The 17,984-nt window shown below is 43.2% G+C and overlaps 1 protein-coding gene across 4 annotated transcripts in view; it reads left to right on the top strand.

Moving 5' to 3' along the window:
- LOC147021121 (uncharacterized) overlaps positions 1-17,984 on the top strand; it is a 256,076-nt gene that overhangs the window by 185,530 nt on the left and 52,562 nt on the right. For all 4 annotated transcript variants that reach the window (XM_085890889.1, XM_085890888.1, XM_085890890.1 and 1 more), the window contains 10 exons: positions 3,916-4,002; positions 6,286-6,342; positions 7,903-8,062; positions 9,895-9,954; positions 10,239-10,357; positions 12,208-12,234; positions 12,467-12,670; positions 14,998-15,024; positions 16,377-16,439; positions 17,881-17,964. In XM_085890889.1, coding sequence (XP_085747015.1) covers positions 3,916-4,002; positions 6,286-6,342; positions 7,903-8,062; positions 9,895-9,954; positions 10,239-10,357; positions 12,208-12,234; positions 12,467-12,670; positions 14,998-15,024; positions 16,377-16,439; positions 17,881-17,964 — 888 coding nt within the window. The remainder of the gene's footprint in view (positions 1-3,915; positions 4,003-6,285; positions 6,343-7,902; positions 8,063-9,894; positions 9,955-10,238; positions 10,358-12,207; positions 12,235-12,466; positions 12,671-14,997; positions 15,025-16,376; positions 16,440-17,880; positions 17,965-17,984) is intronic.

The raw sequence follows: 17,984 nt of genomic DNA, 5'->3' as shown, positions 1-17,984 counted from the left end.
CGTTTGAACCTCATCACTGTGTAACAGTTGCCTTTGTGTTTGTGAACAAAGAATAAGCTTCTGTTCTTGACCTGGTATTTCATATTAAAGGTTCCTGAAGATAAAATGGACCAAATAAATCATTTTCATTTTTATAGCTGTGGCTGAATATAAGTTTGACTTTTTGTTGCCAATCTTTAATTCATGAAAACAGATTGTAATTTGCCGAATTGTTGATATAATGTTCTCATTATACATAAAACAAGGTAAAGATTGTTTGTTAAATAATTTTAAAAAACGATGTTGTTGTTGTTTATTGTAACCTGTATTGTTCTTATTTAATAATGTGATTTTGAATGTGGAATCAATGTGCCCTTACTACTCTGTAAGACTGTAACTAATTTGAGTAATTTATAATAATAATAATAATAATAATAATAATATAACAAAAGCTGGCTGCATGGTCGAGTAGTTGAACACTTGTTTCTTTCTCCATTGGCTGGTGTGGGTTTGATTCCCACGGCTGTTCATTCGAGCCAGCCTGCACTTGGCAAGCATGGTGAGCATACCCTAGACCCCTCAACACAAATTGAGGAAGGCCTTTGTCCTGCAGTGGACTTGAATAGGCTGCTTTGATGAGTTCTAAACCACCTCGCCGGTAAAACTATCCCAGGACACTCTATTAACAAAGCAGAAAAACAATAAGGAAAATATGAATGGTTCCATAAACATCAAAATTTGAATTTTCAAAATGAAACTTTTTTTTTCTCCTGTTATTATAAATTTACAATAACAAAGGTTCCTCAAGCTAACTTCAGTTCGAGTGGAATGAATAACGCAGCGCCGGCATTTCTTGGACTATTCTGCGTACCTGGTTCCGAGGATTTTTTGAATGCCGACCATAGATAAGAAGGGAAGGTCGTGTCGTGTCGAGTCGGTGGCATCAGTGTCTCCTCCGGCGATCATATCACGTGACCATAATTGCCATGCCTAACTATCACGTGACCATAATTGAGCTGCATACTGTCGTGCCGTCGTGACTGTTCTCAGGTCGGTTCACCTGTGGTATCAAGTGGGCCTCACCTCCAGAACTGGAAGCACTTAGCCATTGCACCAGCAAGGGAGTCAGCTGTCCGATGTGTTTGTTGTCCCTTGCTACCTCAAAGATGTGTGCATTGTGCTGATGCCCTTGCTGTTCATACAAACTCCATAATTATTATTCTTGTTCCAGGGGTAGGTAGATATTGAAGGTATTTTCCTTTACTGGAACTTCCTTGAGACTGTTTTATTATATTGGTGGCTGTAACTGGTTTCGAGGAAACCCATTGGAATTATTGTCTCACTGGACATCTCCTGTTTGTACATCAACAGAATTTGAAATTTCTCCAAAAACAATGGTGGGATTTCATGAAACCTTCCTTGCATTTGTTTGTCAAGTTTTTCAAGACATCCATAAACTCACATTTTCAGTGGGTCATCATGAGATCAAAATGCTGATTTGAAAACATCTTTTTTAGCCATTAATCAGATACTTTATCCAATGGGATTTTGATCAAAATTGGTGATTAACATCCTTTCTGGACGATGAATGATTACACTGAACAACAAATTTCAAAAATTTTTTTTTACTGGAGATGTGTAAAGTGATTAAGACTAATTTGGGTACGCTGATTTCAAAAATCATAACCGTTTTGCTGTATCACGTCAGGATTTTCAGGAACAGAAATATTCCCATTGCCTAGAAGTCAGGATTTCAATGAAATTTACATATGTCTTTAACATGTCTATTTCGTACAATTGTTGTTAACTTGTGTTATATTTCTTTCTTTCAGATAAAGATGAGTAGGCGTTCCTGTACCAATCATCCTGACAACTTCTGTTATGTCTGTGGTCGGTATACCAAAAAAGATCAACAGCGAAGTATATCTACAGCAGTGAAAATGAAGGCCGCCTACTTTCACTACTTCGGGTGTAAGGTGGGGGACCAAGAACAGAGCTGGGCACCACACATCTGCTGCACAAGCTGTCACACAACCTTGACTCAGTGGTTGGTGGGCAAGCGCGCGAGCATGCCATTTGCGGTGCCCATGATATGGCGTGAGCCGCAGAATCATCATGATGATTGTTATTTCTGCTGCACAAGCATCGCCGGCTTCAACAAGAAGAATAAAGGTCACATCAAGTACGCTGACTGCGTCTCTGCTCGTAAACCTGTTCCTCATGATGACGAGAACCCCGTTCCAATACCTCCAGCTGATCAGAACATAGCTGTAAGCAGTGGTGAAGAGGATGGTGATGATGAACCCTTTGAACCCGACACTCAAGAATCACACCTTCTGAACCAGGGAGACTTAAATGATCTTGTAAGAGATCTCTCGCTGTCAAAGGCGAAGGCAGAGCTGCTTGGATCAAGGCTGCAGCAGTGGAATCTACTTGAACCTAACACCAAGATATCCTTGTTCAGAGCACATCACAGAGACATGGCTGAGTTCTTTGAGATGGAAGACACGATGACATTCTGCAGTGACATCAACGGTCTGTTGAAAGAACTTGGGTGTGATCACGATCCTGCAGACTGGCGCCTCTTCATCGACTCGGGGAAGAACAGCTTGAAGGCTGTTTTGCTCCACAATGGCAACGAGAAACCATCAGTCCCACTGGCTCACGCGTTCGGCATGACAGAGACCTATGAGACTATGCGGCAGCTGCTTGATTCCATCAAGTACAATGACTTCAACTGGCACATCTGCGGAGACTTGAAAGTGGTGGCGCTGTTGTTAGGGCTGCAGTCAGGCTACACGAAATACATGTGCTTCCTTTGTCTCTGGGATAGCAGAGACGACAAGAATCACTGGACGAAGAAAGATTGGGAAGAGCGAAAAGAGCATGTACCTGGTCGACACAACGTGAAGCATGTCGCCCTTGTCGACCCAGCCAAGGTTTTCCTTCCACCACTCCACATAAAGCTCGGCTTGATGAAAAGTTTTGTACGGGCAATGGATCTGAATGGGCGTGGGTTTTTATACCTCAAGGAAAAGTTTGGCAACACCTTGTCGGAGGCCAAGATCAAGGCTGGTGTCTTTGTTGGAGCGCAAATCCGACAGATTATGAAGGACGAAACTTTTCCGACAACTCTAAACCCCAAAGAGCTGGCAGCATGGAGGAGCTTCAAAGCTGTGACGGACAACCTCTTGGGGAACGAGCGCGCGGACAACTATGAAGAAATAGTGCAGCAGCTGCTGGAGTCCTTCAGGAAACTTGGCTCCAGGATGTCCCTGAAAATCCATTTCCTACACCAGCACCTGAACTTCTTCCCTGACAACTTGGGAGCAGTCTCGGACGAGCACGGCGAGTGATTCCACCAAGAGATTTCACTCATGGAGACGCGTTACCAAGGGCGGCACAACCCGAACATGATGGGCGATTTCTGCTGGTTCCTGCATCGTGAAACTGACACAGAGCAGCACAAACGCAAAGCCAAATGCCTAAAGCATTTTTAATTACATTCTAGTGGAGTTTTTCTGTAATTTCTATAATTTTGAAGCATTCATGATGAAATAAATGAATAAATGAATTTTTGTAAATTTCATTGAAATCCTGACTTCTAGGCAATGGGAATATTTCTGTTACTGAAAATCCTGACGTGATACAGCAAAACGGTTATGATTTTTGAAATCAGCGTACCCAAATTAGTCTAAATCACTTTACACATCTCCAGTAAAAAAATTTTGTTGTTCAGTGTTATTTATCAAATATAGCTGGGCCTAAGTGAACTCGAGGGTCATTGGGGGCTATTTTAATGTCATCCAGGACTTTTAGGAATTCTCTGAAAACGTTTTTGGTGTTGTTGAATTAATAAGTATTTTATTTTCAATGCAGATATTCTTCATTGAATGAAACAAGAATTTAATTTATTTTTATTTTTATGACTTACAGGGTAACATTCAGGAGATGGTCATCCATGCCAATCCCAAGGCTGCCAAGCATCATTGTGATGAAGATGAGGATTACTATGACGAACAGGTGACATTCTTCTCTGAAACTTGCACATTATTCTTCACCGGGTCATTCTTACATGATTTGCTTCATCAGTTGATGTCATCCTTTGGGCACAGACAAGGATGTGCAAGCTTGTGTGTGTGTCAGCTCCAGCTCCACTCCGAACCTAAGATCATGTTAAAAAAATATATTAAAAAAATAGTCGGAACCAGAGCAAGGTTGCAACTCACTTGTTCAGAGTGTCTGCACCATAACATGGTTATGGTTCTGACCCATTGACTTACTCTTGCAAAATACTCCATGGACCTTTAAAATCAACATGATTTCAAATGGTACAGCCAGCTTTACCTTGCCGATAATGTCACCAGAGCATCAGTTCTTTATTCTTATGGGAATCAAATATAATCAGACAGCTAAGAAGAGAGCACGCCATCAACTGAACTGTCTTGTCACGCTCCAATACATCAAACCACATTCATTAAAGGTCCAGTGCAGTGAAAATTGCATGAAAACCTCTTTTGTTATTCATGGAGTATGGTAGTACTCCATAAAGAGGGATAATTCAGGAAAAAAATGGCCACCGATTCAAATGTGTACACAATGAGGAGGAGAGATTGTGACGATACTCTGTGCAGAGCATTGGTGCTGCTTAAGCAGTCTCCTTGGCTATTGGGCACAATCCTGGATGGGTCGCCACTCCAACACAGGATACCAGCATGCTGACACTCATTTTGCCAACCTCGGAAGGATGACGGGCTGAGTTAACCCCACCTGGTATGGTATTAATTCAACAGCTGAGCAGGATTTGAACTCAGGACCTGAGGATCCAAAAGTACACCATCCTAACCATTAAGCCAACACCAGGTACACACTGATACTCATAAACTCCTAAAGTGTGACGTCATAAGCATTTAAAATCCATAACTTTTATTGTCGAGCGTTTTCTGAACTACCACGACTTAAAAAGACACCAAAATACATTGTTAAAGTCACACAACGAGAGATTGTTAAATCGCCAATTTGTACTTTTACTTTTTCTTCCCCTCTAAAATCAATCTAAAACTGTAGCCCGACCTAACTCAATAAATGCTGAAGTGATGATGTTGATTCCAATACAAGGAAGTTACTTTGTCTCTGGGCTAGTGCACGCAATGCAAAATTGATAAATACATTGAACAATAATCGTTTTAAGAAAATAAATCGAATGTAAATGTGGACTCAACCAAACCAGCCCAGGATCATGGGAGTGGGGGGGGGGGGGGGGAGATGGACAGAACCATCTCAAAAGCAATACATACCCAAACCATCTCCAAAATCAACTGAAGCAAGTATTAAAACAATTCAATAACGGATGGATTTAATCCATTACCAAAATATAAAAAAATATATGAAACATTAAGCATTTTAATTGCAGAAAAATAATTTTCACTTCAAAAAATTGCAGAAACAGGATTGAGGGGAGTGGAAGGGGGAAAGGAGCCGAGTCGGGACGAAGGAAAGGTACCAAACCACTCGTTCCAAACTAATTGACAAATTCTGAATTTTTTGATTCAAAATGGTGTACGAATGCCAGCAACACTGCTCGTCATGCTGACGTATGTAGGTTTCTTTAAACGTAGCCGGAAACACTTTTGGTCATGCTGACCACGGAAAACAAAAGGAAAATGGAGAGTAGGAGGGGTGGTGTTTGCGCTTTGTCAACGTGTGTGCCTTGACACACACACACATGGATGTAGAATGCTAATTGATTGGACCAATTGATTGGATTTTGGTGAAGATCCTGATTCAGATTCGGCCTATCAATGAGATACGAAACCTAAACTGTTTAGCCTGGCAAAGGTATGCACTCCACCTGAGTGCCCTTCTAGTTCATTCTGCATTGATTTAAGGCTCATGGATAAGCTTGTGCATTTGACAACTCGCATACAGGACAAAGAGATTAGTGGACATCGGTGTACTTTAATGTGAATTACAAGGACATTTGCAGACAATGCACAAATACATGGAGTCTATGGGATTTGAAACTGAATTTTTAGAATTATGAGCTGATGGTTCAGAGTGAGGCCTTCAATTGACACTTAGCTGCTGATAAATGGAGTACAATATGTTTCATCATTAGTCACAGAGTTGCAGTTAATCAGAGCAATTCCAGCAACTCTGTTGTGACGTGCCAGCTCTCTGGGCTGATAAACTCTTATAATAGAGATCTTGCTGTGGAATGTAAGCTGTTTGTATGGAGGGTATAGTCCACAACAAACCAGCCATGTTTAGCCCTCACAATACAATAATTGTTCAATCCCTGGGCAGGGTTCTGGCGAGGAAGGCAGTGGCCATGTTCCAGAACGAAGACCTGCCACGTACTCTGTAAGTTGTCTCGGAGCAGAAAGTAACATTGTATTATCATACTTCACATCATTATAACATTTTTCCTTTACCTGCTCTGTGGTTATTTATTTGTTACATACGCAAAAATGGTACGATTTGACTTCTTCTGTGCATATGATGTATATAACAAAGTGACTACTTGTACCTCCAACCTTGTCGGTAGCATTAATTGGAACATGATCCCTACAATTCATTTGAACGCTGCTGGAGTAATCTCTGGGAAAATTCCTGGTAGTGGTTTCATGGGAATTTCTTTTTTCAGGTTGAACAAAACGTTTTGTTGAGTAATGTGTATATATATTTACAGCAAATGTCAATAACTGCAACACGTGGATTTAAAACCTGTATTTTATTTAAACTATTAACTAATAAAATGAGTTAGATTTCTTTAATAGTTGAATAAAGCGTGTTTAGAAAATATGCGATAGTAGAGGGAGGGCGGTTGTTGAGAAAAGCTGGGAGTAGTGGTAATGCAACGAGGTGGAGACAGGCTTCGATGGAGTGTATTGCACTGGTGCTTGTTCTAGCAGTCAGTATTAGGTTATTTCAGATGCGTTAAAGATCCAATAACCTAGCATTAACAACTCCCCAAAAGTTAATTTTGTTGCAATAGTTTGTTGTCACTCATATGTTCAGTTTCCTGATCATCTTTTCCAGAAGGTTCTGTGGCTGACAGTGTAGTGAACAAATTAATTTGAGAAATATTTACTATGCCAGACAAAAGGACCGAAAACGTTTTTTGTGCGCTGCATATTATATATGGCTGGCAGGATGGCCTAGAGGTACGCACACTTGCTTCGGAGCTGTCGAGCCTGGGTTTGAATCCCAACCCAGCTATAAACTGTCATCTCGATGATTCACATGCAAGGTGATTCATCAATATGTGTGCCGTCGCTCAGATGGAAGTTAAACTGGGCATCTTGTCTGCCAGCATTTGACGGTGGATGTTAAAGATCCCGTGATGTCTTTTGTGAAGAATCGGCGAGTTATTGGGAGCACCATGAACAAATTCCAAATTCCTGCCCAAATGACTGTTGGGAAGGCAATTGCAAACCATCCAGTATAACCATTCGTCAAGAAACTGCTTTGGCAGCACTGATGTTATCTTGTGTAGTATATATACATATATATTTATGTATTTGTGGAGGAACTCTGGGAAGGGTTTGAACAGAAAAGGGCTTACCTTGGGTAGCCTTTCATGGTTGCTTTATGCAGTTTTCTTTGACTGGAAGAGCATGGGAGGAGTTTATTTATTTATTTATATAATCCTAGCCACCTGGGTTTAATTCATTAGGTGAAAGCTGATTGGTTATTCCCTCCACTCACAGGTGAGAGATGTTGGTGGGTCTTTGTTTTTCATATATATACATTATATATATATATATATATATATATATATATATATATATATATATATATATATAGATATATATATATATATAATGTTGAATGAAGTTTGTTGATGGTTAGGAGAAGTACAATCCATTTACAAAATGAATTTTTTAACCATTTAATGATCAGCTTCCTTGTCTTACCCAGGGAACGGTCCCTCCTGATGTGCAGCCCCTGCAACCTCCTCTCGTGGAAACTATTGATGGATACTCTCCTACAAACCATGGCAACGTGAACCATCTTGGGATCAAGGGTGACAAAGGAGATCCAGGAGACCCTGGAAGATATGGAGCCAAGGGGGAGAAAGGTGATTCTGAGTTCAGTGATTTCGCTTTTACTGGCACAACAACAGTATCATGACCGGTTCACTTCACCACAATTGATCCTGGTCATACCAAAGCAACCCAGAACCCTCAAGGGCCTTCCAAATTTCTTCAGGGCCTTCCTTCCGAAGTAACCAGCCAAGGATGGCAACGCTCATTTTTGGTGAAGATCCGATTCCAGATCCGGTTCTGAGAATTTTTTAAGTTGATTCTTCACCATTGAGAGATGGGGCCAAAAACTATGTATAGCATGTTATCCCTAAAAGTTCTCCTCCCTCTCCTTTAAATATCCATGATCATCAAATCTGTCAGCTCACTGCAGAAACATTAGTCAACCTCATTGCTCTCCAGTGTGGCATTTCAATATTGGGAGATTCCATGTTGTGCAACTGAACAGGCCTCAAGCCGGAGCACATTATGCGGCTCCACGTTAATTAAACCATACTGGGGTGAAACAGAAAGCCATCTGGCTTTGACACAAACTGCTCATTCATTGTGCCCAATTTAACCTGCTGGACGAGCATTGCGTTGTCTCCACTCATTCGAGGCCGAGGCAGGCCATCTTATTTACCGACTGCGTACATTTTTTGAAGCTTTTGCTGCAACCCATAATTACGACAAAAATACTTGAAAAACAAAAAATTCCACTGATGAAAGAGAAACGAAACAAAATTTATATTCACTGAGAATTGCTACATCCGTCGCTACTGTATACTTATTCACTTGCAAGTATGCGCTGGTTGAAAAAGGTCATGTCCGTGCCGCTGATACAACTCCCCATAAGTTATGGCAGGAATTTGGAAATTGTTCAGCTTGGAAGTTGACGAGGGCTCGCCTACTCTTCGTTGAAAGACACCCTGGGATCTTAACTTAATGCTCACCGGATAATGCTAGCAGATGGGAAACCCATGAGTTCAATGTCCATCCGAAGGACGCTGCGCGAGGTGATGCAATGCCCTGCCTGTGATACACTAATCCTACAGCTTTGTAGTCGGGTCTGTAATCAAACCCAGACTAGACTTCTCAAAGGTAGGTTCACTACCTCTGCACACCATCCCGTCAGATATGTTCCCAAAACAACCCAAAGAGCTCACTTTTGGCTATCTCTTTTGGTTGTTTGAATTGCTGTGAAGAACATCGGTGCATGCCAGGGATCTGTTGCTATGCCCATTTCATATTAGTCACACATCTGTCCAAGGTTTATTCCCTTACCTGCTTTCGTTTATGAGCGCAGTCAGAATTGGGTTGAGATGTACGGATAATGATATGGGTGGGCAGCAGCTACCTGGATTCGTACATTGACTGATCTTGGGAGAGATCTTGATTTCGATTATCGAAGACCGCCGCCGCTCAATAGGGGTGCATTAGCCTGCAATTTGAGCATCATTCTTGGATCATGCCTGGTGTTGGCTTAATGGTAAGGGTGGTGAGCTCGGGATCCTAGGATCCTGAGTTCAAATCCTGCTTGCCGTTGAATTAATACCAGGTGGGGTTGACTCTGCCTGTCGTCCCTCTGAGGTCGGCAAAACGAGTACTAGCTTGCTGGTATCCTGTGTCGGAGTGGCGACCCGTCCAGGATTGTGCCCAATAGCCTCGGAGACTGCTTTGGCAGCACCAACGCTCCGCACAGAGTATGGTTCTAATGTATGGATGGATTCGTGGATCCATGTTGAAACTTATTTAATGCTCTTTGACACAACAAAGCAATGATTTCAAAGACTTTCTACTGTTTCATGCATGACATTTGGTGTTGAATTAATCGACATTGTTTTTTTTTTGTTAACCTCCTTGTTTGTCCTTGAATTCCCTTGCACAGGGGATGTGGGAGTGAGTGGTGGAAGTGGCTTTGGCTCTCACGGATCGATGGGTCCACAAGGTGAGTATCATCACCATTATAGAAATTCCTGCACATTCTTCAACGCTCACAATTGGCTTGTATGCCCTAACCCGGTCGTTGTTTCTTCCACAACTCGGCCATTCAACGAAATTAGAAAAATTGCTTCCAAAAATATAAATAAACAATCGTTTATTTGACTGATATGAAACCCGCTGAAAGATGAATGATACATGCAGCATAAATGAGTTGAAGAGTCTTTGCGGATAATTTATTGGTCAGTCAAGAAGCCGTAGGTCACGCACTCTGTGTTGATCGTCAATCAGGGCCGAAAGGAGACAATGGTGATCCTGGATTGAAGGGTGAGCAAGGTGAAAAAGGTTCTTCTGGAGCCAAGGGTGAAGTTGTGTACAGCACTGGAGGCGGTTCTGGAAAGCATGCCAAGGTTTGTCCAAACGAATCGTTGTGATTTCTTTCCTTGTTCTGTGATTATTCTTTTTTCCAACACGTTTTTCATTCAGCGAATGAACAGCAACTGCTGAACGAAGCATAATAGATGAAATTGAGGAAGAACACATTTTTTAATAAGCATGACTAAGTTGTACAAATATTTTGGCGTCCAACAATAATATATATACATACATCTAAACATAAATATATAAATATATATTTCAATTTGTACCGGGCGTCGTGGCGTGCGCCTGTAATCCGGCTACTCGGAGGCTTGGGTTGGAGGATTGCTTGAGGACGGGAGCTCTGCACTGGGCAGCCTGGAATCATGGGGAAACCCAATCCTTATCCCTGTGTCATGAGGCGACCAGGGTTGCGTCAGGAAGGGCATCCGGCGTAAAACCTATGCCAAATCAGTATGCGGATCATAACGGATGATCCGCTGTGGCGACCCCTAACGGGAGCAGCCGAAAGACGAACAACAACAACATATTTCAATTTGTCATTGTATTGGTCACCAATACTCAAGATCACACGTTTCACTCTTTAATTCACCTGCTGAAAAAATCCAAAAATCCCACCCCCCCCCCGCCTCCCCTAAAAAACTTGCTTCCATATCTATCGTGTCGACCCCATGCGTTCTCCTCTCCCTCTCATCGTTAGCCGCATCCCTTGTTTGTCCATCTCTGTCTATTTTCTCCCTCTGCCCTGGTGTTGGCATTTGCTCCTTCTCATTCTGCTGTTCCTTAAATTGGTGATGTTGCTTCTTGATCTGTTCTGTGTTCGAGCTCTTCCACGAGCCTTGACTCTGCATCCGAAAAAACCCAAAATAGTTTCTTTTTTCTGTATACCTTGTCGAGGCTCATATGAGAGCTAACACACAACGCACAGCAAGGGGGGCATGAGACAGCAGGGGTGGGAGTGGGAGGGACAAAACAGTGGGGAACAGACACATTAGGAGATCTGTGGAAGGGAGAGGGATAGAGTGGGGAACATGGGGAATAGAAGATGGACATTACAGGGACTTTCAGGAAGGAAAGTAGGAGGTAATCTGAAGGAAGTGGGCTTGGGTGGATTATCGGGGGTAGAAAAGATCGAGGATTTGGATGGGGGATGATAAGAGATGGTGGTGAACAGATGTGTTGAAGGCCTGGAGGGAAGAATGGGAATGAATAGAGTGAGGGAGTTTATTCCAAAGGTGGGAAAAAAGAGGAATGAAAGAGTGAAGGTGAGCAGTGATTCGTGATTTTGGTAGTTTTACCAGAAGGGGGTTGTTGGTGGACCTTAAGCGCCTTGCGAAAATGTGGTGGGGACAAATCGCAGAGAGAGCGGGGTGGGGGGGGGGCGAGGCTGGAGAGGAGATGGTATAAGACAGAAAGACCACCGACCACTTTTGTTTCCAACAAAAGTCGAGGTCAAAAACTTGAACCATCCTTGTAATAGTGTTGATAATTTTTTTTTACCAAGTACCAAATTGTTATATATGTTAAGGAAATTGAACAAGTGCCAAGCTCTAGGTGGGTCCACGTGCTATGCCCCCCACTGTTCTCAAGACAACAAACACAACCAAACCCTGCTACCTTCCAAAATCCTTCACTCTCCTCCCATCAACCCTACCTCTGTTCTACTCCACATGTGGCCTATATTACGTTTGAAAAGTTTGGTCACCATCATTTAAAGCGGTCGAATAGGTTATCCTCCCCCCCCCCCCCCTAATGCAACATCTCCCCTTCGATCTCAAAATCTATTAAATTGTGACATTAAGTTGTGCTGCCTGCATCCCGTAATCAAGTGAAGAAGAAAAAAAACAGGTTCAATCATTGATGTTATTGTTTTATTTTGCAGGGAGATAAAGGAGATCCTGGACTTAAGGTATACCATGCCAAAACACCGTGGATGTATTTACATGATCATGATATTAGCAAACACTGAATCAATGCGAAACATTCAGGAATTATTCAGAAATGCCATCCTTGTTTTGGAACCCGATATTACACAATTATTCTCGTGATGTTCATAACTGAAGTATTGTATAAAATACAAGGTCTGGTGATCCGTTAATGGTCACCGTTTTTTCATTAACATTTTAATTTTTGCCCTTTAGGGTTCTGCTGGCTTTGGCTACCCAGGATCTAAAGGGGCCAAAGGGGACCCTGGTCCTCCAGGCATTTCTGGAGCCATTGGGCCCCCAGGCCCAGCCACCATTCTGCATCGCACAGAAGGCTCATCCACTCAAATAGTGCAAGGTCCAACGGGTCAACCAGGTCCAGCTGGACCACCTGGACCCAGGGGTTTAGATGGGATTCATGTAAGTACTCATTTTGTGCACCTACCCGATGACGTAATTGTATGATTATGGACGTAAAAGGCTCACGCGTCCTATTAAGCACCTGTGATGAATTCAGATATTTATTCCTTTGATAATGAATGGCCGAGGCAGACTTTGTTCTGGATACAAATTACGATGATAAGCCTTAATTGTTCGTGTGGCCTCTGTGGTTGTCAGTGGTTCAAACCCTGGCTGTCATACCAAAGACTGAATTTTTTTTTTAATGATACATGCTGCTTCCTTGCTTAAAAAGGACCATTTAAATGGACAGAGTGTGGACACACAACGCTGGGAAGGAAATGGCAAATCACCCAGTAGTATAAGCATCGCCAAGAAACTGCTTTGGCAACACCAACGTGCTGTAAAGAGTGTGGTTCACCAAATCAAGTCAAGCTTACCCATATACGTATACAAGTGCAAGTTCCGCGATTGTGTCTGAACGGGGTAAACATCATAACCACGGCACGTACAATGCTGAATGATACTTCAATTGAGAGCTATTGGGTCCAGACAGTGCATGCGGAGATTTACAAATATCAATATCCACGCAATTTTGAGTTACGTATGTTTTGGGGGCTAGGTTGCACACACAAGCAGTGTATAAGCTCATAGTCGCTGGTTGGAACACCGACTGGAATTAAAAAAAATAATATAACCACAAACTATTCAGTCAATTCTGTCCAATGTATAATTACCTTTTCATCCATTTACTTCACCAAGAAACATTGGCAATCTTAACAGTTTGTGACTATTGTGCTGTCAAAGGACATTCCAAGCGAACCCCCCAAATATTCCACAATTCATCAGGAACAAATTCCCTTTCAACAGCCCGGTGGAACCAGGTTATCTGCTCGTCTGACATTCAAATTTTGATCACGTGAATTCACGGTGAATTTGTTTGTGAGTGGAGCGAAGAGACCTCATGAATGGCGTAACTATAGTAGGCAGCAACGGCCATGGTAATAATGGTGGATGTGAAAGAGGAAACTGCCCTGTGGTGGATTAGGGACTGAAGGCTGTCAATGAGTGAATTATCATCCACAAGGCAAACAGCCTAATAATCCTGCACAGCCGATCAAGAACGGCAAAGACAGACGGAGGAGTTCCACCCCGAATGTGGGAGCAGTAGTCCATTATTGGGCAAAAAAAAGATACATTTGTGATGATTAATATAATAGCCTCGAGTGAATATGCTTCATGCTGGCAGGATGGCCTAGAGGTATGTACACTCTCCTCTAAGCTGTCTATCCTGGGTTTGAATCCTGACACAGCTATAGACTGTCATTCTGGTGTTTCACAAGCAGGGTGATTCATCAAAGTGTGTGCCCTCCTTTGGATGGATGATAAACTGGAAGTCCCATCTGCTGACATTAGTGTTGGTGGATGTTAAATATCCCACTGTGTCCTTCAAGAAGAGTAGGTGAGCTATTGCCGGCACCATGGACAAATTCCAAATTCCTTCCCTAATTTCCTGAGTCAGCATGGCGATCTGACCAGGATTGTGGCCCAGTAACTGGTCCAACACTCTCTTTAATACGGAATGCAGCTTACCCCTTGAGCGTTTCATCCCTGGCCACATGACCATAGTTCCTTACAAACGTTTATGTCTTTGGTAGTTTCCGCTGCGCTTTAAATATCAATGAATAGTGACTTTGAGGGTAGGATGATGCCTGGTGTGGGCTTAATTGGCTTTATGGTTAGGGTGGTGGGCTTAGGATCCTTGGGTCCTGAGTTCAAATCCTGCTCGGCTGTTGAATTAACACCAGGTGGGGTTGACTCGGCCTGTCATCCTTCTGAGGTTGGCAAAGTGAGTACCAGCTTGCTGGGATGATTGAGCCATTTGAGTATCCTGTGTTGGAGTGGTGACCCGTCCGGGTTGACCCAGGAGACTGCTTTGGCAGTACCGACGCTCTGTGTAGACTATGGTCCCAATGGGTGGATGGAGGGTGAGATCCATGGTCAGGGCACCTGCACAACTCGGTCAGTATTGCCCTTGAATGTCTGGCTTCAATTACCACTGGGGACCAACTTCAAACAAACTTCCATTCTGGTGGAAGCATTTAAAGGGCACTGTATCAGAGAGCACGTTATTCTTTCAAAACTACAATATTTCGGCTCTCCTTGTATGCTGACTGTTTAAAGAGCAGTCTCCCTGGGAAACAACGACACCTAATTGTCACTCTGTCTGTCTGTCTGTCTGTCTGTGTGTGTTTGTGTGTGTGTATCAAGCACAGGGTTTATCAACTTGATCAAATTGAATATTTCCAAGTTTATGTGCTGTTACTTCCCTCCCCCCCACCCCAAAGGGAGACCCTGGAGAAGATGGGTTACCGGTGAGTCTTCCGTACACTTTTCATACATCCCTGACGTTAAACGTTCATTTTGTACATTGGCTCTTCATGGGAGTTTGATTTATCACATCACGTGACTTTTTTGATTATCTCCACTCATATTTTTGAAAATGAAGAACAACCAAAGTGTTTTTAAATAATGATTGATTATTATTTGATGATATTATCATGATTATTTCACATTTCAGACCAAATGTTCAGTTTCTAATGAGGTCACTGTTATTGCACTGATATGTTAAAGTGTGACGTCATAATAAATTCTGACTTATGCTGGAGTGCGTTGCGTCTGCGAACCCTCTGTGATTCACCTCGATGTCACCGACTGGGCCACGGCCCAAGAGTCGTGTTCGGTTTGCCTCAATCGATTGAATCTCGCACGGGTCTTGCCCACGGATGCGTCTTCTCGAATCTCAATAATTATCCCATAATCAGCACCCAGTGGAATACTGTGTTCTTTCCCCCCCCCCCTGAGTGAATCACCGACGACTCTACCAAAAACCATTGATGCCACAACTGTGTTTCTCCCGATATCGGTTATCGATTTGGGCAGATTTGACTTTATACCAGGAGACTGGGTAATTGTGCTCACCCTGAGCTGTGTAGCCTGGGTTCAAGTTTCGCACCAGCTATAAACTACCGTCCTGGTGTTTCACAGGCAGGGTGATTCATCAATGTGCGTGCTGTCCCTCGGACAGACGTTCGACTTGGCATCCTGTTTGCCGGCATCCGTTGGTGGAGGTTGCAGATCCCATGCTGTCCTGCATGAAGAGGAAGCGAGCTATCACCGGCACCATGAACATATTCCAAATTCCGACTCACTCGGTGGAATATCCTGATTCGGAGCAGTGCCCCCTGTAGGTTAGAGCAGGAATTTGTAATTTGCAATTTGTTCATGGTGCCGGTGATAGCTCTCCAACTCTTCCTGAAGGACACCATGGGATCTCCAACATCCACCGACTAATGCTGGCAGACAGAACACCCAGCTCTGCTCAGCGTCCATCCGAGGGACGGCACACGCATTGATGAATCACGCTGAATGTGAAACACCAGGACGACAGTTTATAGCTGGGTCGGGATTTGAACCGAGACGAGACAGCTCGGAGGTGAGTGTGTGTACCTCTCGGCGACCCTGCCATCCCCACTTGTTTACCTGTTCACTCAATCTTGCACACAGTATTACGATTCACTTTTCTTGATGTGATTCATATTCCTCGTATTATATGATATTATTCAGGTTATTTTTCCTTGTAATTCCTGTCCTGTTTGTGATATGCTTCTGTATTTTGTGATTGTTTCCGTACATCCTACAAAATATTGCTCATCATTGTTCTTAGGGAGAAAAGGGCCAGCCAGGAATGCCAGGAATACCGGGAATCATGGGTCGTAAAGGAGACAAGGTTGGTGTTATTGAGGTTTGGGATTTTAAGACGAGATTGAAATATAGATTTTGTTTTTTTTCTTCTTCAAATCGGAGCACACTGTTAACTGCCTGTCCCATTGATGTCTTGTTGCGATCATGTGATATGAAAAAAAAATACTCATCACCATCTTGTTACGCGGAGTCAAGGCTAACTCGGTCATCATGGTTCATCGAACCCTCGTCTCCTCTATCAGGTTCAGAACTATATAATGTACTTAATATAATAATCAGACAAGATAGGGCAGCTGGTTGTACCTCCTCCAACGTATATCAAAAAGTATGACATGGACAAAGGGATTAGAGGTCAAGGGAAGAGAGTGAATTGGATAAAGAGATGTCAGTCAACTGCTGTTGGCTGAGTGGTTAGGGTGGCTGTCTTGGGATCTTAAGGTACTGAGTTCGAGCCCCTGTCCACCTGTTGAATTCACACCAGGTGGGGTTGACTCAGCCTGTCATCCTTACAGTTTGGCGAAATGAGTGCCAGTGTACCAGTAATAGGGGCATCGCATCAGCGGCACACCTGTTTCCTCAGTCAATGATGCTACCGGCTGCCGTGTGCTGCATGTGAAGGAGAAGTAGAAGAGTTCGTTTTCAAAGGAGAGATACCAAAGCTGAAAGGGAGGTGCACAACGAATGTGAGGAGGAAGATTCATCCAGAACGAAGGAGCAAAGTAGGGGAAAAGAGATCTCGACGTTGGGAATTGGTAGTTTCAGTATGGTGGCAAAGAAGGTTGGAATTGGTGGAAGGGCGAGGTGTCACCGATGGTTTAGGGGGCAGTGAGAGTGAACTTGTCAGGAGGGACAGCAGAACGAGGCGATTCATTCGTGAGGAAATGATATTGAATCGAATCCAGAGGTGAAATTGGGGAATTAATGGAACGAGGTGCAAAAATGACGTGCACCAAACTCGGTAAATGGTTTGAGTGGCAGCTTGCTTGATTTAATTGTGAAAAAGAGCAAGGTCAGAGTGCAAGGTGGAAGATAATATGGGCATGGACAGGGGTGGATATGAGCATGGAGACTTTCTATCCACATGGACCTGGGATCGACAAGTTACACACACACACACACACACACACACACACACACACACACACACACACACACACACACACACACACACACACACACACACACACACACACACACACACACACACACACACACACACACACACACACACACACACGTGGATTTGTGCTGTGGATGTGGTTGGTGTTGTGGCCAGTTAATGTGCCCATAGATTAGATGATTGACTTGGGTTTTTGAATGTGTGGATGTTGGCACAGGCATGATGGGCCTATTGACCTCTTCCCGTGTTGAGATTTCCTGCATTTCCTTGTAGAACCTATCCATTGAATATCATGTGCTCTTGCTCGTGCATTTTGTTTTATGATTTGATTAATCATGTGATGCAGGGACCCAGTGGTGTTGGAATACCTGGCCCACCTGGCCCACCTGGTCCTCCTGGTTTGCCCAGCCGATTATCATCGCACAGAGTCGTAAGGGTTTGCTTGTGGAA

Source organism: Eptatretus burgeri, chromosome 8 (genome assembly GCF_056783735.1).
Source record: "Eptatretus burgeri isolate ZD-2024b chromosome 8, Ebu_testis_v1, whole genome shotgun sequence".
NCBI lineage: Eukaryota > Metazoa > Chordata > Myxini > Myxiniformes > Myxinidae > Eptatretus > Eptatretus burgeri.
This window is presented reverse-complemented; position numbering and strand designations above follow the sequence as displayed.